Genomic DNA, 18,542 nt, shown 5'->3' with positions numbered 1-18,542 from the left:
TCTCTTTCCCTCTCTCCTCCTCCTTCTCTCTCTCTCTCTCTCTCTCTCTCTCTCTCATTCTCTCTCTGCTGGGTAGCCACATGTTTCTGCCTCTCTGTCACACTCTAACCTTTCACCATCTGACACAAGATCACCTCCTTCAATGCCCCCTCCCCACTCAAAAATTCCTTGCCTTACATGCTACTTGGTGACTCTGCCTGTGCTGATGCCACATAAAAAGCATCCAGTCTACACTGTGAAGTGGTTGGCATTTGGAAGGGCATCGAGCTGTAAAAACCATGCCAAACTGACCTTGCCTCTGCTGGAGCCACGTAAAAAGCTCTCGGTCCACTCTGTTGAGTGATTGGTGCCAGGAAGGGCATACAGCTCTAAAAATCATGCCAAGACAGACACAGTAGCCTGGTGTAGTTTTCTATGTAGCCAGTTCCTGTTAAACTGTCCAACCCACGCCAGCATGGAAGACAGACATTTAAATGATAATGATGATGATGATGATGATGATGATGATTCAAATAGGACTAAGGACATTTCTAAAGGTAGAATTTCCATGAGTCTCAATGATATTTATTATATGCCCTGTTGTATTACAAAAGTCTTGATCTTCAAATTTGTGCCATATTACTGGCAATAACATCTGTTTTGTCTTCAAGTTAGCCTACAATTGTAGTGTCATAGAATTTTCTTTAAGTGCAGAACACTAGAATAATGCATATAGAATAATGCATAAGAGATGCATTATTCTATATCATTAGCATTGTTGCATAACTAAAGGTTGTATGAATTAATTTCTTTAATTAATTTGTTTCCTGTTCCTTACAATTAAACTATTTTCCCCCTCAAACCACAAACTAACATACTGTCATATTTGCTGATGAGATTAGAAGACAAAAGATAGTTTCCTTTCTGCCATAATGCAGAGAAGACAAGATGATTGAGAGATGTCTAAAGTCTCAACCACACGGCTTTTATAAGAGTTCAATATCAGCCTGAGTACATATACATAAACATAGCAAATATAGTTTTTAAAGCAAACTACTCAGAAGTGAATGAAAATTGTTATTTCCTTAGTACTGGTTTCAAAGCAAAGGGACTGACTGGTCCCCAGAAGGATCACACGAGTAACACAACTGGCGGTTAGTGTCTACTGCAAGATTTTCTTTAAACATTTATGTATACATGTGTGTGTGTGTGTGCCATATGTGCATGTGGGGTGGGGGGCATAGGGCATGTTTGTAGGGTTTGGGTGTGTATATCTGCATTTTTAGTATTAAAATTAAATGTGTTCTTTTTGTATTTCATTTTCAAAGCTCGTTATATAGTGGCAAATTCTTCAGAAGGAAGTAGCGGGGACAAGACAACGTATAGAACTCCTCCCTTCTCCAATGAAAACAATGCTTCCCTGAATTTTCGCTATTTCATCAATGGTAACAATGTTGACAAACTCACTGTCAACATCCGTCAAGGCAACTCACTGGTATCTAAAACATGGTCCAAGAACAATGAAGACAGCCGGTCATGGCACCGTGGTTGCCTACATGTTGCTGGCAACATTGAAGCTGTTGCAGAGTTTATCGCCAACCATGGTTCTGGTCCTGATGGTGTGATTGCAGTGGATGATATTGTCCTTTTAAAGTCACAGTCATGTGATAGTAAGTAAGATTTATAATACAATATAACATTACATGTAATGATAGATAACATGTATAACACAATACAGTACCTCATGTAAGAAAATATAAGATTTATACCACAATATAATATCTCACATAATAATAGATAAGATTTATAACACAATAGTATTTTATACTATCATGATGTCAGCATGAAGGAACATTCCAGCTTCGGGTACACAAATGTGATGTCTTCATTCCCTGCTTTCCTACCCATAAAATAATGTCCAGCTGATCGATGTTCTGAGAGTGGACTCTGTACTTGGAAACTGTGTGGAAGCCCACACAGTTTCTACCTACAAAATCAGTTGTGCATGTGTGTGTTTTTGTATCTCACTGCCTGACAACAGGTATCAGTTTGTTTACATCCCTATAAACAAATATACAGATGATGAAGTGTGTTGTATTTATAGAATCCATAAATTTTAAATTATCTTCTCTTTTCTTTTGCAGCAATCACTGAGTGTGACTTAGGCAAAGACATATACTGTGGTTTCAAAGTTTCTGGTGACAACACATACAGATGGCAAGTGCGCGATAATATTAGAGGTAAGCTGTAAAAATCCCAATGTGTATGAGTATATGTATACATACATATATAAACATAAGTATATATATATATATAGATACATATACACATACACACATATACATACACATATATGTATAAATGCACACACACACTCACACACACACACACACCACACACACACACATATCATCATCATCATTTAACATCTGTTTTCCATGCTGGCATGGGTTAGATGGTTTGACTGGAAGTGGTAAGCCAGAGAGCTGTACCAGGTTCCAGTCTGATTTTGGCATGGTTTCTGTGGCTGGATGCCCTTCCTAACACCAACCTCTCCGAGAGTGTAATGAGTGTTGTCAATGTGGTACTTGCACGGGTGCCATTTTTATGACACTGGCAACGGTTGCAACTACAATCTCACAGGTACCATTTACATGACACTGGAAATGCTACAACTACAATTTCACTTGACTTCACACACATACACACACACACACACGTGCCCACACGCACACACACACACACACACACACACACACACACACACACACATACATGATGTTGTTGACTGGTTTAGCCATAACCATAGCCTCCATATAAGCCATCAATGTATTGGTCAACATGTCACAGACAGATGAAACAAATTGCCCCAGATCCCATTCAGGAATGATTGACATTGATGTTTTGCCATTTTTGTGGCTTATCCACATTAAGTATACCTCCAATTTGGTTCAAGTATGCAATGTAGATAAGCCACAAAAATGGTGAAACATTAATGTTCATTGTTCCTGAATGGTATTTAGGGTGAATTGTCTCACCTATGACTTTCAGTTGTTTTAACACCCAGTGCTTTGGGGGCATCATCTCCACCATGCTTAATCGCAGCCTGCCAGCAAACAAAACAAAATACATACATTGAGTATGTGTGTTCAATAATGATTGCAATACTAACACTGCTTCTAATTCATATTTGAATACACACACACACACACACACACACACACACACACACACACACACACAAACACACATACACACAAACACACACACACTCACAAACACACACAAACACACAGACACACACACACACACACACACACACACACACACACACACACACACACACACATACAGCAAGACCTTGCATCTAACTAATATCCCTCACAATGTATTGATCTAGCTGTCATAGTGGTGTAAGAAATCATTTATGTTTTAGAGAGCATCAGCTCTATTCAAAGTAGCCTGGCCATTGACATGGGCACAGCAAAAGACATTGTGAATGATACAAAACGAGCAGCCAATCCTTCAGTCATTGGTTTAGCTTGATACTGACTTGGCCTTCTGTTAGCGTGTCACTAGCTCAACCAGATATGCAAAACCAAAAACACACATACACAGACATACATACTTAGAGTTTATACACATGCCATATACCAGACAAGCTCTTATACATCTTCCCCATCTTTCACAGGTCAATATATTGAAGCAATTGGTGAAAACAAAGAAGGATTGAAGACAATGTTAACTTCCGAGACATTCACTCCAGTTTCAAATAACAATATCATCCTACAATATTACATGGCAGGCTCTATATCTTTATATATCAATGCAATGGAAAAGGATTCAGAGGGTCAAGAAACAATGACAACGGTAGGTGTCTCACAAATTTTCTAATCCTTGCACCATTTTTCTCTTCTTTTAGTCTTCAATTCACCTATTTTTCTATTTTATCTCTGTCCTTCTCATTCCTTTACCCATCCTTTTATTTTCCATCTTTTTATTCTACTATTCTTTCAATCTTTATTTCACTTTGTATTTGGTTTGCAAAATTCTTGATGTAAATCCGTGTGTTGAAACAAAACTTGTTGCATCTAGGGTGGGTCATTCTGCCAAAACAAATTTAAATAAACACACCCAAAAACTTAACCGCTCTTTTTGCAAACAGGCTGTTAACCGAGTAAATGATTTATTCTATGAATTACAATTTCTTCGCTCCCAACAGATTAAGGGTCAACAAGGAGAGAGGTAAAGAAGGCATGTGCCTCCTCTATAGCAAGACACCTGTTTCTGCCTCTCTGTCTCTCTGTCACACTCTAACCTTTCACCATCTGACTCAAACTTACCTCTTTCAATGCCCCCTCCTCTCTCAAAAATTCCTTGTTTTGCAAGTTACTTGGTGCCCCTGCTGGTGCTGGTGCTACATGAAAAGCATCCAGTCCACACAGTGAAGGAGCTGGCATTTGGAAGAGCATCCAGCTGTAAAAACCATACCAAAATTGACCTTGCCCGTGCTGGTGCCACATAAAAAACACTCGATTCACTCTACAGGGTAGTTGGTGTTAGGAAGGGCATCAGCAGTAAAATCCATGCCAAAACAGACACAGAAGTCTGGTGCAGTCTTCTTCATGGCTGGCTACTGTCAAGCTGTTCAACCCATGCCAGCATGGAAAGCAGATGTTAAACAATGATGATAATGACACTCACTGTTTCAGTACCACTTCTTTATTTTATCAAATTACCTATCCAATGTTTTGTTTAATGTGTTGATTAAACAATCAATCAGTTGTTAGTTTTCTCTCTCAGAATCTTTTCATCGCTGTTCACAACCTTATCAATGAAAAATGAGGACATGTCATTGATGAGTTTGCGAATAGCAACAAAAAGACTCTGACAGAGAAAACTTACAACTGATTGATTGTTCAATCAACATATTAAACAGACCATTGGATAGTAAGTTGATAAAATAAAGCTGTGGTATAAAACCAGTGTGTGTGTGTGTGTGTGCTTATTTTAATTTTTTTTTTCAATCTTTAAATGTGATAAATATCGTCATTGCAGTGATTAGATCATACTGCTCCCTACTAATAGGATAAAAATATTTTTTTTATATTGAAAACATAAAAAAATTGGACAGTGTATCTGATTAAATTTTAAAATTTTATCTGGTGTTGGATATACAATTTGACGAGGCAGGGAGAAAGAAAGTATTCATACAACACAATACAATTACTATAAGGTTGTCCCAAAAGTTTGTAGGAAGTCTTGGAAAATAATGGTCTTTATTTTGAGGAATAATTTTTGTTGTTTTTGTTAGTACTTGGCGAGTTAAAATTCAATTTTCGCAAGTGTTTACGAACTTTTGGGACAACCTAATATTACACAAGATTAAGCACTCTCTGCCAACGGTTCACAGTGAACTGCTTACCAATCAATGGCTCACAATCAAATTGCTGACAACTCAACAGTTGTCTATTTAATAGAAATGTGTCAGTCCACTTTTAATCACATGGGGGTTGATCAGAATCCTTCCACAACCAAAAATTTACACTCACTGTGTTGGTTAAAATCAATCACATTGTTCTATTCAGTATAGATGCTTTGTCCATTTTTTATGTAACTTGCAAAGTTTGATCATTTGCATAACATGGAAAAGTGTATACGTCAGGAGCTCCAACATAGATTGTTGTATTTATGGCAGGGCACTGATGAGGTATCATGCATATTTGCATAATGTTTCTACTATTGTGGTGTAATTATTCCAGTAATGTGTATTACCTGTAAAGCTTTGAATATCATACCTATTTTCTGTTTATTTTTTTCTACTATTTGGCTCATATTCCACACTGCTGCCTATTCCAAGTTAGGTGCCACACATCATACTATACTGGAAACTAAAGTGATCCAAATTTTTTATTGTGTTACACTTTACTATGCCTCTCCTTCTTATATATATGTATGCATGTATGTATGTATGTATGCATGTATGTATGCATGTATGTATGTATGTATGTATGTATGTATGCATGCATGCATGCATGTATGTATGTATGTATGTATGTATGTATGTATGTGTGTGTGTGTATGTATGTATGTATGTATGAGTGTGTGTGTGCGTGCATGCGTGTGTGCGTGCATGTGTGTGTGCGTGCATATGTATGTATGTATGCATGCATGCATGTATATTTATATGCACAAACACACACACATACATATATACATTCATACATTAATTTTTTTTTTTATAGCTTTGGACTGGTAGTAGCCAAGTCACTCCAGATATGTTAAATCCCCCACCTTCAGAGGATCTTCAAAATATGCAATTAAGTGCAGTAAAGGAGACCAGCAACCAGAATGACCAAATGGATTGGATGAAAGTGTGTGTTCCATTACCCAGCAAACCACTTAAAATCCAAATTGTTTCTCTGAAGAGAGATGTGGTGGCGGACTCTATGGCACTGAAATATGTGGGTATCAGTGATGAAAAATGCAAAGGTAAGAATCAGAATATATTTCATAATACTTCATTTCTTAGTGTTGTATTTGTTGATGTTGTTGTTCTGATTAGCCACAGAGCAGGCTAAGTTCAGCAGACCTATGATCAAAAACATTCCAGCCATGACCATCCTGACTTTTTTTGTATTTATAATTTTTCTAGGGATACATTATCAAATGTATCTTTTCTTCATTTGAGAGATATTTGACTGTTATTTCTAGCATCTTAAACAATTGCATCATGATTGTGGTGTTTTCATATGGCAGAAATTTTTATGGGAATGTTCCTCTGGAAAAGGTAGGTACAGGAGTGGCTGTGTGGTAAGTAGCTTACCAACTACATGGTTCCGTGATCAGTCCCACTGCATGGCACCTTGGGCAAGTGTCTTCTACTATATAGCTTTGGGCTGACCAAAGCCTTGCGATGGATTTTGGTAGATGGAAACTGAAAGAAGCCCATCGTGTGTGTGTTTGTATGTCTGTGTTTGTCCCCCCACCATTGCTTAACAACCAATGGTGGCGTGCCTCGATAGAATAAATACTAGGCTTACAAAGAATAAGATCTGGGTTCGATTTATTTGACTAGAGGCAGTTCTCCAGCATGGCCACAGTCAAATGATGGAAACAAATAAAAATAAAGAATAAAAGAATACCCTACAAGGGGGCTAGTTTATTTTGGCTAATGGCTGTTCATTTCAGCTAGAGCAACATATGTTAAAATATAAGCAGACAATCCATTATCTGTCCGTATATTGTGTTAACCAATGAGAGAACCTTTACCTGGTCCTTCAGCAAAGGAAATAGCAGTCAAAAGTACCACATCTCACTCTGCTATCTTTAAAATGTAAAACAATTGGACTTTTGAGATATTGTGTAATGTACCATTTTTTTCAACACATGCAAATCAACATAGTATGTAATGTAAACATTAAAAATCATCACTATCTTTCCAAATCCGCTGTATTTCACATGAAATCTTTGGTCCTCCAAGGTCGTCTTATTGGAGAATTTGACTGCCCTTTCCTTTTACTTTTCTTTTTCTTTTATTTTTCTCTTTTTTCTTTTACTTGTTTCAGTCATTTTGACTGCGGCCATGCTAGTGCACCGCCTTTAATCGAGCAACTCGACCCTGGGAGTTTATTCTTTGTAAGCCCAGTACTTATTCTATCGGTCTCTTTTGCTGAACCGCTAAGTAACAGGGACATAAACACACCAGCATTGGTTGTCAAGCGATGTTGGGGGCACAAACACAGATACACAAACACACACACGCATATATATATATACATATATACGACGGGCTTCTTTCAGTTTCCGTCTACCAAATCCACTCACAAGGCTTTGGTCGGCCCGAGGCTATAGTAGAAGACACTTGCCCAAGGTGCCACGCAGTGGGACTGAACCCGGAACCATGTGGTTGGTAAACAAGCTACTTACCACACAGCCACGTAAATTTTAGTTTGAAAAATTAGACATATATGATGGAAAAGACAGTAGATTGAGATAAAATATGCCTGAAATGACTAGACGGTCATGGTTAGAATGTCTTTGATCATAGATTTACCCATTTCCTACTACCCACAAGGGGCTAAACATAGATAGGACAACAAACGGATTAAGTCGATTATACCGACCCCAGTGCATAACTGGTACTTATTTAATCGGCCCCAAAAGGATGAAAGGCAAAGTCAACCTCGGCGGAATTTGAACTCAGAACATAGCAGCAGACGAAATACCGCTAAGCATTTCGTCCAGCGTGTTTCTTAGAGCTAAGCAACAACAACATGAACTGAGGCAAAAACCCAAAGAGTTGTCAAGATTCTATCATCTAAGGTTCAACCAGCTTCAATACTTCAGGTGATTAATTTATTTGGTGGAATAATTGTTTTCACCCTCATCTGTGAAATAGTGAAAATAAACTTACTTCATATCAGTCATGCTATCTTGAGCAAGCATAATTAATCATATGCTATGGGAAATGGTAAATTTGGGTGTTTCCATGCACTTTGGCCCTTTTTCAAAGAAGAATTTTGTTTTATTTTCCTTTGTTGCAGTATACCAACTCTGGTGACCTTAAATTTTTATAATTTTTTGTGGTTCTTTTTTTTTTTTTTTTTTTTTTTTACTTGTTTCAGTCATTTGACTGCGGCCATACTGGAGCACCGCCTTTAATCGAACCCAGGACTTATTCTTTTCTAAGCCCAGTACTTATTCTATCGGTCTCTTTTTGCTGAACCGCTAAGTAACGGGGACATAAACACACCAGCATCGGTTGTCAAGCAATGCTAGGGGGACAAACACAGACACACAAACACACACACACGCACATATATATATACATATATACGACGGGCTTCTTTCAGTTTCCGTCTACCAAATCCACTCGCATGGTTTTGGTCGGCCCGAGGCTATAGCAGAAGACACTTGCCCAAGGTGCCACGCAGTGGGACTGAACCCGGAACCATGTGGTTGGTAAACAAGCTACTTACCACACAGCCACTCCTGTTTATTTTTGTTTTACTTTTTCCATCCAGTGTTATGTGCCTTGTCCACAGTAAAATAGCTCCAGTTATTGTAAAAAGTAGTGGAGTGAGGGTGTTGAACTCATAATCATATGATTGCAGTTTCAATTCCTGGTTCAGGCAATGTATTGTGTTCTTGAGTAAAACTCTTCATTACCACTCAGCTGGTAAAAATGAGTTAATCCTGCAATGGACCAATGTCCCATCTAAGGAGGGATATATACACTAAAGAAATTGGGAAATAGTCCTATGCTCCTAACAGAGTAAAGTGGACTACCCATTGTAATAAGTAGGGCTGTTGCAGGTTTCCTACGGTGGCTGTCGGTTTATTCTACCTTAAGCTTTCTCTTAAGTTATATTATTTATTTAGGCTTTCCTCTGAGTAAGGGAAAATATAATGATTTATCGTCACTTATACTAAAGTGTTATCATTGAATCTTTAACCCTAACTGCAGTTGTAACGTCATATAGACATATACGTATGGAACGCTAACTCAACGACCATGTATGTTGAATATTTTAATCGTGTCCTTTAAACCGCTATAAGAAACGTAAAACAAAGATTACAGAAATGCATATTTATCTCTGCTCAGTTGAAAAACAAACGTGAAGAGAAAGATTTTCTTTTTAATTATTTTATTTATATAAATATAACATTTTATATTTATTTACAAGAAGAAAGATAACTTAGTTGTGAAGAAAAACGACTTTAAATTCCTTAGCTAATTTCTTTTTCTATCTAATACGCTAACCAACAAATCAAAATAGATTTGTGATTAACGTAGACATGGCATAAAAATTTACCGATGTCTCCAAAAGAGTGAGTGTCGTGGAGTTGAATGACTACCGAATGAACACTAAAGAATCGAAATTCAGGACAAACATTCTTTTCGAAACTTCTAGAATCTTTTTACAAACAGTTATTTTAACCAATGGGAAAAAAACGAAAATGCTAATTCTTCGGCAAAGACATTACGTCATATTGCCAATTCGCACCACATTTCAAAATGGCTAAAATGGCTATTGCTACACAGGCAACTACTGTAGAAGCTGGATTTCCATTGCTTAGTGCAGTTCTCAATCTTTCTTGACAGCAACACCCTACAAAGCAGCAACTGTAAAGCAGTCTTCCTATCATTTGCTTGGTAATCAAGGAAGAACATGTTATGGAGGACACTGCTGGAGAAACAAGGATGAAATATCCAGTGATTCCCTTCTCTGGAAACCTGTGCATAGACATACAGATATTGGCAGACCCGTGTGAGACACAAGATGCCAAGGCGAGGATATGAGGACTGCAATGGAAGATAGGAACATTTAGTGTGGCAGAGTTGCATTGCTCTGGTCAAGTCTCCTGACTAGACAGATGGATAGACAGACAGGCAGACAGACGAAAATAAGTTTTGAACTCATGCCCACATGGTTTGCAGACTAGTGCTCTGACCTCGCAGCTTATATGTCTTTTATTGACATATGAAAATGTACACTTAACCCCCTTCTGAGAAAAATTATTTCAAATATTATAGGCACAGCCATGGATGTGTGGTAAGAAGTCTGCTTCCCAACCACACAGTTCCAGGTTCTGTCCTACTAAATGGCACTTTGGGTAAATATCTTCTATAACCTCAGACTGACCAAACCCTTGTGAGCAGATTTGGTAGATAGAAACTGAAAGAAGCTCATCATATAATATAATGTGTGTGTGTGTATGTGTAGTGTGTGTCTGTCTTTGTGCCTGTGTTTGTACCCCCCCACCACCACCACCTGACAACTGGTGTTGGTTTGTTTATGTCCCCATAACTTAGTGTTTCAGCAAAATAGTCTGATAGAATAAGTACTTGGCTTAAAAATGAAAAATAAGCACAGGGGTTGATTTGTTCAACTAAAATCCATCAGGCTGGTACCCCAGTATGGCCACAGCCTGATGACTGAAACAAGTTAAAAAAGACAAAAAGATAAAAGATTTATGTTGTTATTTGTTTCCCTTGTCTTCTTTCAGTGGGTTTGATGATGACCAACTGCAGTTTTAAGGAACCAAACATGTGCAACTATGACATAGACTGCTCTACAAGTACTCAATTTATGTGGCACAGAACCACTGGTTTCAAAGCAAAGGGACTGACTGGTCCCCAGAGGGATCACACAAGTAACACAACTGGAGGTTAGTGTCTACTGCAAGATTTTCTCTAAACATTTATGTATACATGTGTGTGTGTGTGTGTGTGTGCCATATGTGCATGTGGGGTGGGGGGCATAGGGTATGTTTGTAGGGTTTGGGTGTGTATATCTGCATTTATGTGTGTGCATGTGTGTGTGTGTGTGCGTGAGTAGGGTTCGGAGTGTATGTATTTAATTGAGAATGGAATGTGGGTATGTTTATCTGTATTTGTGTGTTTGTGTGTGTGTGTGTGTGTGTGTGCATATTTGTGTAAAGTGTGAGCATGAATATGCATGTCTTTGTATGTGCATGTGTGTGTATATGGATGTGTATGTGTGTGTGTGCATGTGCATGCATGTGTGTGTGTGTGTGTGTGTGTGTGTGAGTAGCACTTGGAGTGTGTGTATCTAATTGTATATAAACTGTAGGTATGTATATATCTGTATTTATGTGTGTGTGTGCATATTTGCCTAAAGTGTGAGCATGAATATGCATGTCTGTGTGTATCTATGCATGTGTGTGTGTGGTGGAGGGTGCATTTGCATGTGTGTATCAGTGGCGTATGGTGGTTGTTGTCCTGGGTGTGCTGTCACACTGAATCCCACCAAATAAGGGTATAACAAAAGTGTTCCATTAAGATCTGTGATTAAATTAATGAGTAAGGTTAATATTCATGACAAATTTGCCATTTTTGATGGATGGGCAGTGCACACCCAGCACACCCAAAATATACCCCTGGTGTGTGTGTGTGTGTGTGTGATAAATGTTATATCCCATGTTTAATTTTCTCTCCTTTTCTTATTTCCAGGTCACTTCTTGCAAACTGATTCATCAAAAGGTCGTCCAGGTGACAAGACAAATGTCATATTTCCAAACATCAAAGAATCAAAAACAAGCAGCTTTAGATTTTACTATTATATGTATGGGTCTGACACTGGTAGCCTCCAAGTGACTGTCAATGAAAAGATCATGTGGAAGGAAACAGGTGCAAAGACACCGTTTTGGTACATGGGTTGTGTCGATCTTCCACTTGATACTCAAGTCAATGTGAGTCTCACTGCAACCCGTGGAATGGGTCCTCTGGGAGACATAGCTATTGATGATGTCAGTCTCTCACATTACTCTTGTCCACGTAAGTACTGCTTCATTTTGGCTTATTTCTTGGTCTGCTTCTTAATCCTAATGATTGTTTATTTCTATCTTTTGCACAAGGCCATCCAGATTTTTTTTTTTTTGTGGAGGAGAATAGCAGTTCATTAAGTCAACCTTAATATCTTAGTGATATTTATTTTATTGAATGTGCATGCGTGTGCATGTGCATGTGTGTATGTATGTACATATGCATGTGTGTTTATGTGCATGTGAGTGTGTGTGTTTGTGTGATAAATGTTATAAGTCTTATATCTGTCATAAACGCCAATGACACCTACAAGCACTTGTGCCAATGACACATAAAAAACACCCATTACACTCTTTCAGTGGTTGGCATTTGGAAGGGTATCCAACCATTGAAACCAAGCTGTATTAGCTCTCTGGCTTACCAGTTACAGTCAAACCATCTAACCCATGCCAGCATGGAAAGCGGATGCTAAATGATGATGATGATAATGAACCCAGAAGGCAAAATTACCTCAGCAGGAGTATCACAACTAAATACTGCAAGACACTTCCTTCAATCTTTTAACACTGTCAATCCAGTATTGTTCGTAACTGCAATGGTTATTGGTTAGATAGCTTCTAACCATTATTTAGATATCATTGGAGACTGTCAGTCCCATTGTAGTAAACTTATACTTGTATGGAGTCAGTCAAATTACCTGGCATCATCCACAACTTCATAACTCCACATATATTATTAATATTTCACTAGTGCATGCTAATTTAGTTAGCAGGTTGTTCATCTTGAGATTTAGTGACAAGTCTCTCAAATCTCAAGAATCTTCTTTTGGAACCAAGCAGAGTATAGAATGGTACTAACCCTTATTATCATTAAGCCAGTGTGCTGGCAGAATAAGCACACCAGGCAAAATACTTAGCAGTCCCCTCCATTAAAATTTCAAGAAATTTTACTCCCCTTTGACCCAGTTGGCATTGCTAGTAAAACATCTGGATAATTTTTGGTGTTGAAACAAAATTGATGGCAGAGTGTTAATGAGGAATGGTTTGGTTTGGCTTGAGCTTGGTTAGAGGTGACTGTCTTAATCAATAATTCATTACATAAAAGAGCAGTGGCGAGGCTGAACTAGTCAGTTACAGTTCAAATACAGAGAGTTGAAATAAACAGTTCAAATACCTGTCATTCTTTCAGGTTTGATAAAATAACCCTAATGTCCAAAGGTCAATTCACTTGACCATATCTCATTTCAGAAGATTTGTAGTAGTATACTAAAGAAAAGGATTAAAAAGGAAAAGACAAACTATTGGCTGAGTATACCTAAGATAAAGTAATGATAGAGCAACTGGATGAGAAACTTCCAATCTAGATGATAGAAGATTAACAGAGACTTTATCTGAGCAGCTTTGCTAAAACATCCTTAGTCCAGATACTGTGGCAATTTTCTGGGATGTTAATGTTGTTAAAGTTGGTAAAAAACTACAAGATACACCAGCATGCAGAGAGAGAGTGAAGATTGTTATTGTTGTTTCACCCCTGGTCAACCCTGATAAAGCCATGACAATCCTGTCTGTTTAGAGTTATTTAATCCTTTAACATTCAGTTTACTCTGTCAAATGTAATGCATATTTATTCACATTGTTTTGAATTAATTATGTATTATCTCATTGTTTGAAGATTTTGATGATGTGATTCTTTTATTTTTAAAATGACATTGTAGGGTAAGTTTGAAAGGTTGGATCTGACCAGTAGAATATTTTGGCTAGATATGGCTAGTTTAAATGCTAAAGGTTTAAGATTGCATTATCAAATATATCTTCCCTTTTTTTAAAGATGACTGGATGTAGTATGAGGAAGAATTCACTGCTATAACTACCATGTCGAGACACTATATTGAGGTCACCTTATTAGTTTGCAGTCAATATAAATTGTGGACAGGTTTCACAGAGATCTGTCAGCATGCTTAGGACTGGGTTCCAGTGGAAGCTCGTAGATAAAATTAGTGGTGGTGCTGCTTCAAAAAATTTTTACCCATTGTTTTAATATTGTGTAAAAGGAAACAAACATATAAAAAGAATATTCACGTTTTAGCCACTGCTAGGTAGTGTGTTTAATTTATTCACGGAACACTGCCGTATTCCCCCGTGTTTTTCAAAAATCCTCTCTAAATCACAGAATTGGGGGGGGGGGGTTGCAAGCAGGATAATAATCTAATTCTACACTTTATCACATTCAAGAATATAAACACGTTTTTAAGCACAATACACGCAGAGTCAAAAAGAAACATTACCTTTCGCTGGCACTGCATGAACGACAGTGCTATCTATTCCTAGAATGAAGTTTCCTATCTTGTACATGTGAGCACATGCACAACAGCCAAACACTGCATCACTGGAACTGTGAAGCATGCAGTTCCATACAAGGAATTTGTATTTTTTTCATAAACTAGGGAATCGCTACTAATATTGAGCTTAAGGATTATATAATGTACAAGTATAAAGAAAGAATTAAAGAAAAAAAGGACCCATCATATTGAATGTTATCAATAATATCGATTGGAAATAGGGGCTGCTGCAGTTCCACAGATCCTATACATAGCTGCCACTACTCGGGTTCACTTAACAGGAAACTTCAGTTTGAGAGGACTCTGATTTCAGATTTCACTATCTTTTTTTTTCTTTCAACTTTCTCTCTAATTCTTTTTTTAGCCCGGAAAATTGATTGCAGCTTTGAAAATGAAATGATGTGTGGTTACACCAACTTACCTGCCAGTCAAGCAGACAACAAAGCTATGGTAGAGGACCAGTGGTTCCGTAGCAACCTTTCTCTGAAAGAAATGTCCATCACCGAGACTAAATTTGTAAATGGTTTGTGTGATGCTTATCAAGCTAAAGCTATCTGTTTTAGTTTTCATTAAAATTGCACAAGCACAACAGCTTTCCATAATAATTATAACCCTCTGATAATTACAATTACAATATCCTTAAAGAAAATCCACATGACTAATTAGCATCTCATATATATATATATATAAATATATATATTTATATATATATATATATTATATATTATATATATATATATATATATATATATATATATATATATATATATATTATATAATAGTTATTTGAGGGAATATTAATCCTAACTTACAGGGAAAAACTTCAATTTAGAAATACTAAGTCAAATTTCAGACATATAATAATAATATATATTTAAAAAAATAGAAAAAAACACCTTTTATCAATTCAAAATGAACAATTAAATTACACCATCTAGAAAATACATATAATAGAAATATTAAAATTAAAATAACAATAATATAATGATGATTAAGTAATTACAAAAAAAATAAACGTATATATTGGTAGAATAATGACATGTGTTTCATGGCTATATTAAGAAATGATTTAGTAGTAGTAAAATCATTTTGATATAAATATAGCCATCATCAGTAAAAATAACTAGAATAATAAAATAATTAATTAATAAATATATTTAAAATATATATATATACATATATTAGATACTAAATATACATTAAGTGAAAACTAAAAACAATACATAAATTATTCAATACTTTAAAATTAATTAATATACACAATGTTAGTACAAGTCATTAATATTGTAATCCCAATAAGAAATGGTTCAAATATAGACAAACTCATTAAATAAACTAACTATATAATTAATATATGTGTAGTATCTATAGATTTAATATATCACTCTATAATATAGTTGACTAAATATAGTTGACTAATTTGAGAATTCATTTTGTTAGACAATATATTATTTTATTATTAGGTGGTATATTATTATTAGGTCGTATTATTAAGTAGTATTAAATTTAAGATAATTAGGTATTATATTAATTGATATTTAGTCAACTATATTATAGAGTGATATAGTAAATCTATAGATACTTCATATATATTAATGATATAGTTAGCTTATTTAATGAGTTGTATATTGAACCATTTCTTATTTTGATTACAATATTAATGACTTGTACTACCATTTGTGTTATATTAATTAATTTTAAGTATTGAATAATTTAAGTATTGTTTTTGTTTTCACTCAATGTATATTTAGTATCTATATATAATATATTTATCAAAGTATATTTATTAATTAATTATTTTATTATTCTAGTTTATTTTTAACCTGATGAGTGGCTATATTTATATCGAAGTGATTTTACTACTACTATAAATTTTTTTACTATAATCGTTTCTTAAATATAGCCACGAAACACGTGTCGTTATTCTACCAAATATATACGTTTTTATTTTTTTGCCGTTTACTTAATCATTGATATATTATTGTTATTTTAATTTTGATATTTCTATTATATGTAATTTTCTAGATGGTGTAATTTAATTGTTCATTTTGAATTGATAAAGGTGTTTTTTTTCTAATTTATATATATATATATTATATATAGGTATATGTGTGTATATATAATATGTATATATATATGTATCTATATATATATGTATATATATAATATATGTACGTATGTATATATATATATATATATATATATATTATATATATATATATATATATATATATATATACATACATGTATGTATACATGCATACATAAACTTACTTGGAAATAGATGCATGGCATTCAGTCAAATAATATAAATAAAATATATATATATATGCATATTATATATATATATATATGCACACACACACATATGTGTGCGTGTATAATGTATGCGTATATACATACATATATTATATGTATTTGTGTGTGTGAATGTGATGTGCATGTATCTTTTTATCTATCTATCTATCTAAAATATACTTAGCTAGTTCATGCATAGAGACCAACACAGTCTGAATATCAAGAATTGAATTGAATACACTTGGCATTTGTATTCTTTATATGCTGATTGAATTTATGTGTGCATACACACACATACACAAACACACACACACACACATACTCACACAAACATATATATGTATGTATGGATATAAGTATATGTGTGTGTATGTGTCTGTCTGTTTGCATGTATGTATGTATGTATGTATGTATGTATGTATGTATGTATGCATGTATGTATGTATGTATGCATGTATGTATGTATACATTATTAGTGATGGAAGCAGTATTAGTTTGCAATAACATTCAATATATCTTATTTAATATGGATTTAATGTAGAAAACCACAACACTATGATATTCATCTTGAGAAAGCATTTCGTATAGACAAGGATGCAGCTGATAGAGGATACTTGCTACTGATGAGGAGCAGCAATGCAGAAATCCAGACTTACCAATTCTTCAGCCACTGCTGGAAATATTGTCTGCTACTGACACACTTCTGTGCTCTTTAGCACAATACATCTATGAGATGCTTACTCAAACCAAATATTGCACTGAATTGTGGCTTTCTACAGTGTATCCATGTTAGGTGAGATATATAGATTGATGAGTGTGTGTGTGTGTGTGTGTGTGTGTGTGTAAACAGATGAACACACACAGACAGACAGACATATAAATTTACATAGCTATACATACATACATACATACATACAAACATACATACATACATACATACATACATACATACATACATACATACATACATACATACATACATACATACATACATACATACATACATACATACATACATACATACATACATACATACATACATACATACATGCATACATGCTTGCATGCATGCATACATGCAGACACACATACATATTGAAGGAAGAGTGAAGTCTATGATTGAATAATCTCAAAAAGTGATAACATTAATAGTTCCAGTAAAGCTATTAGGTTTAATCCTTTTGCATTCAGATTATTCCACCAAATGCAATGATTATCTATTGACATTGTTTTGAATTAATCATGCATTATCTTGTTTTGAGATTTTTATGATGAAACTGCTTATTTTTAGAATGACATTGTAGGGTAGGTGCAAGAGGCCAGTTGTGGTCAGTTTGAGTATAAAACAACTAGAATATTTGGACCAGATATGGTCATTTTAAATGCTAAAGGGTCATTCCAATAGTATATTCAAACAAACAAAGGAAATACTTAGACTAAATGGTTTACATGTCTATTTCAGTAATGTTTGCTTTTGTTATGCACAGTTTCATGCGATATCAATTTTTTACTTTATGAGTTGCTTCCCTTTTGTATATGCTACTTAACAGCTTTCACAGTTAATAAAGATTTTCAAATGAGATATTACAATCACACAAAGAACCTGCAGTAAATGTAGAAGCAATGACTTGAGAA

General features: G+C 35.3%; 1 protein-coding gene across 1 annotated transcript in view; it reads left to right on the top strand.

The window, feature by feature from the left end:
• The window catches only part of LOC115223376 (MAM and LDL-receptor class A domain-containing protein 2), a 166,536-nt gene that overhangs the window by 99,551 nt on the left and 48,443 nt on the right, over nt 1-18,542 (top strand). Inside the window, exons 23-29 of the mRNA XM_029793883.2 lie at nt 1,308-1,649; nt 2,124-2,219; nt 3,671-3,849; nt 6,225-6,471; nt 10,993-11,154; nt 11,960-12,283; nt 14,974-15,132. Coding sequence (XP_029649743.1) covers nt 1,308-1,649; nt 2,124-2,219; nt 3,671-3,849; nt 6,225-6,471; nt 10,993-11,154; nt 11,960-12,283; nt 14,974-15,132 — 1,509 coding nt within the window. The remainder of the gene's footprint in view (nt 1-1,307; nt 1,650-2,123; nt 2,220-3,670; nt 3,850-6,224; nt 6,472-10,992; nt 11,155-11,959; nt 12,284-14,973; nt 15,133-18,542) is intronic.

Source organism: Octopus sinensis, linkage group LG23 (assembly GCF_006345805.1).
Source record: "Octopus sinensis linkage group LG23, ASM634580v1, whole genome shotgun sequence".
Lineage (NCBI taxonomy): Eukaryota > Metazoa > Mollusca > Cephalopoda > Octopoda > Octopodidae > Octopus > Octopus sinensis.
Note: the sequence above shows the minus strand (reverse complement) of the source record. Positions and strands in the feature narration are given on the sequence as shown.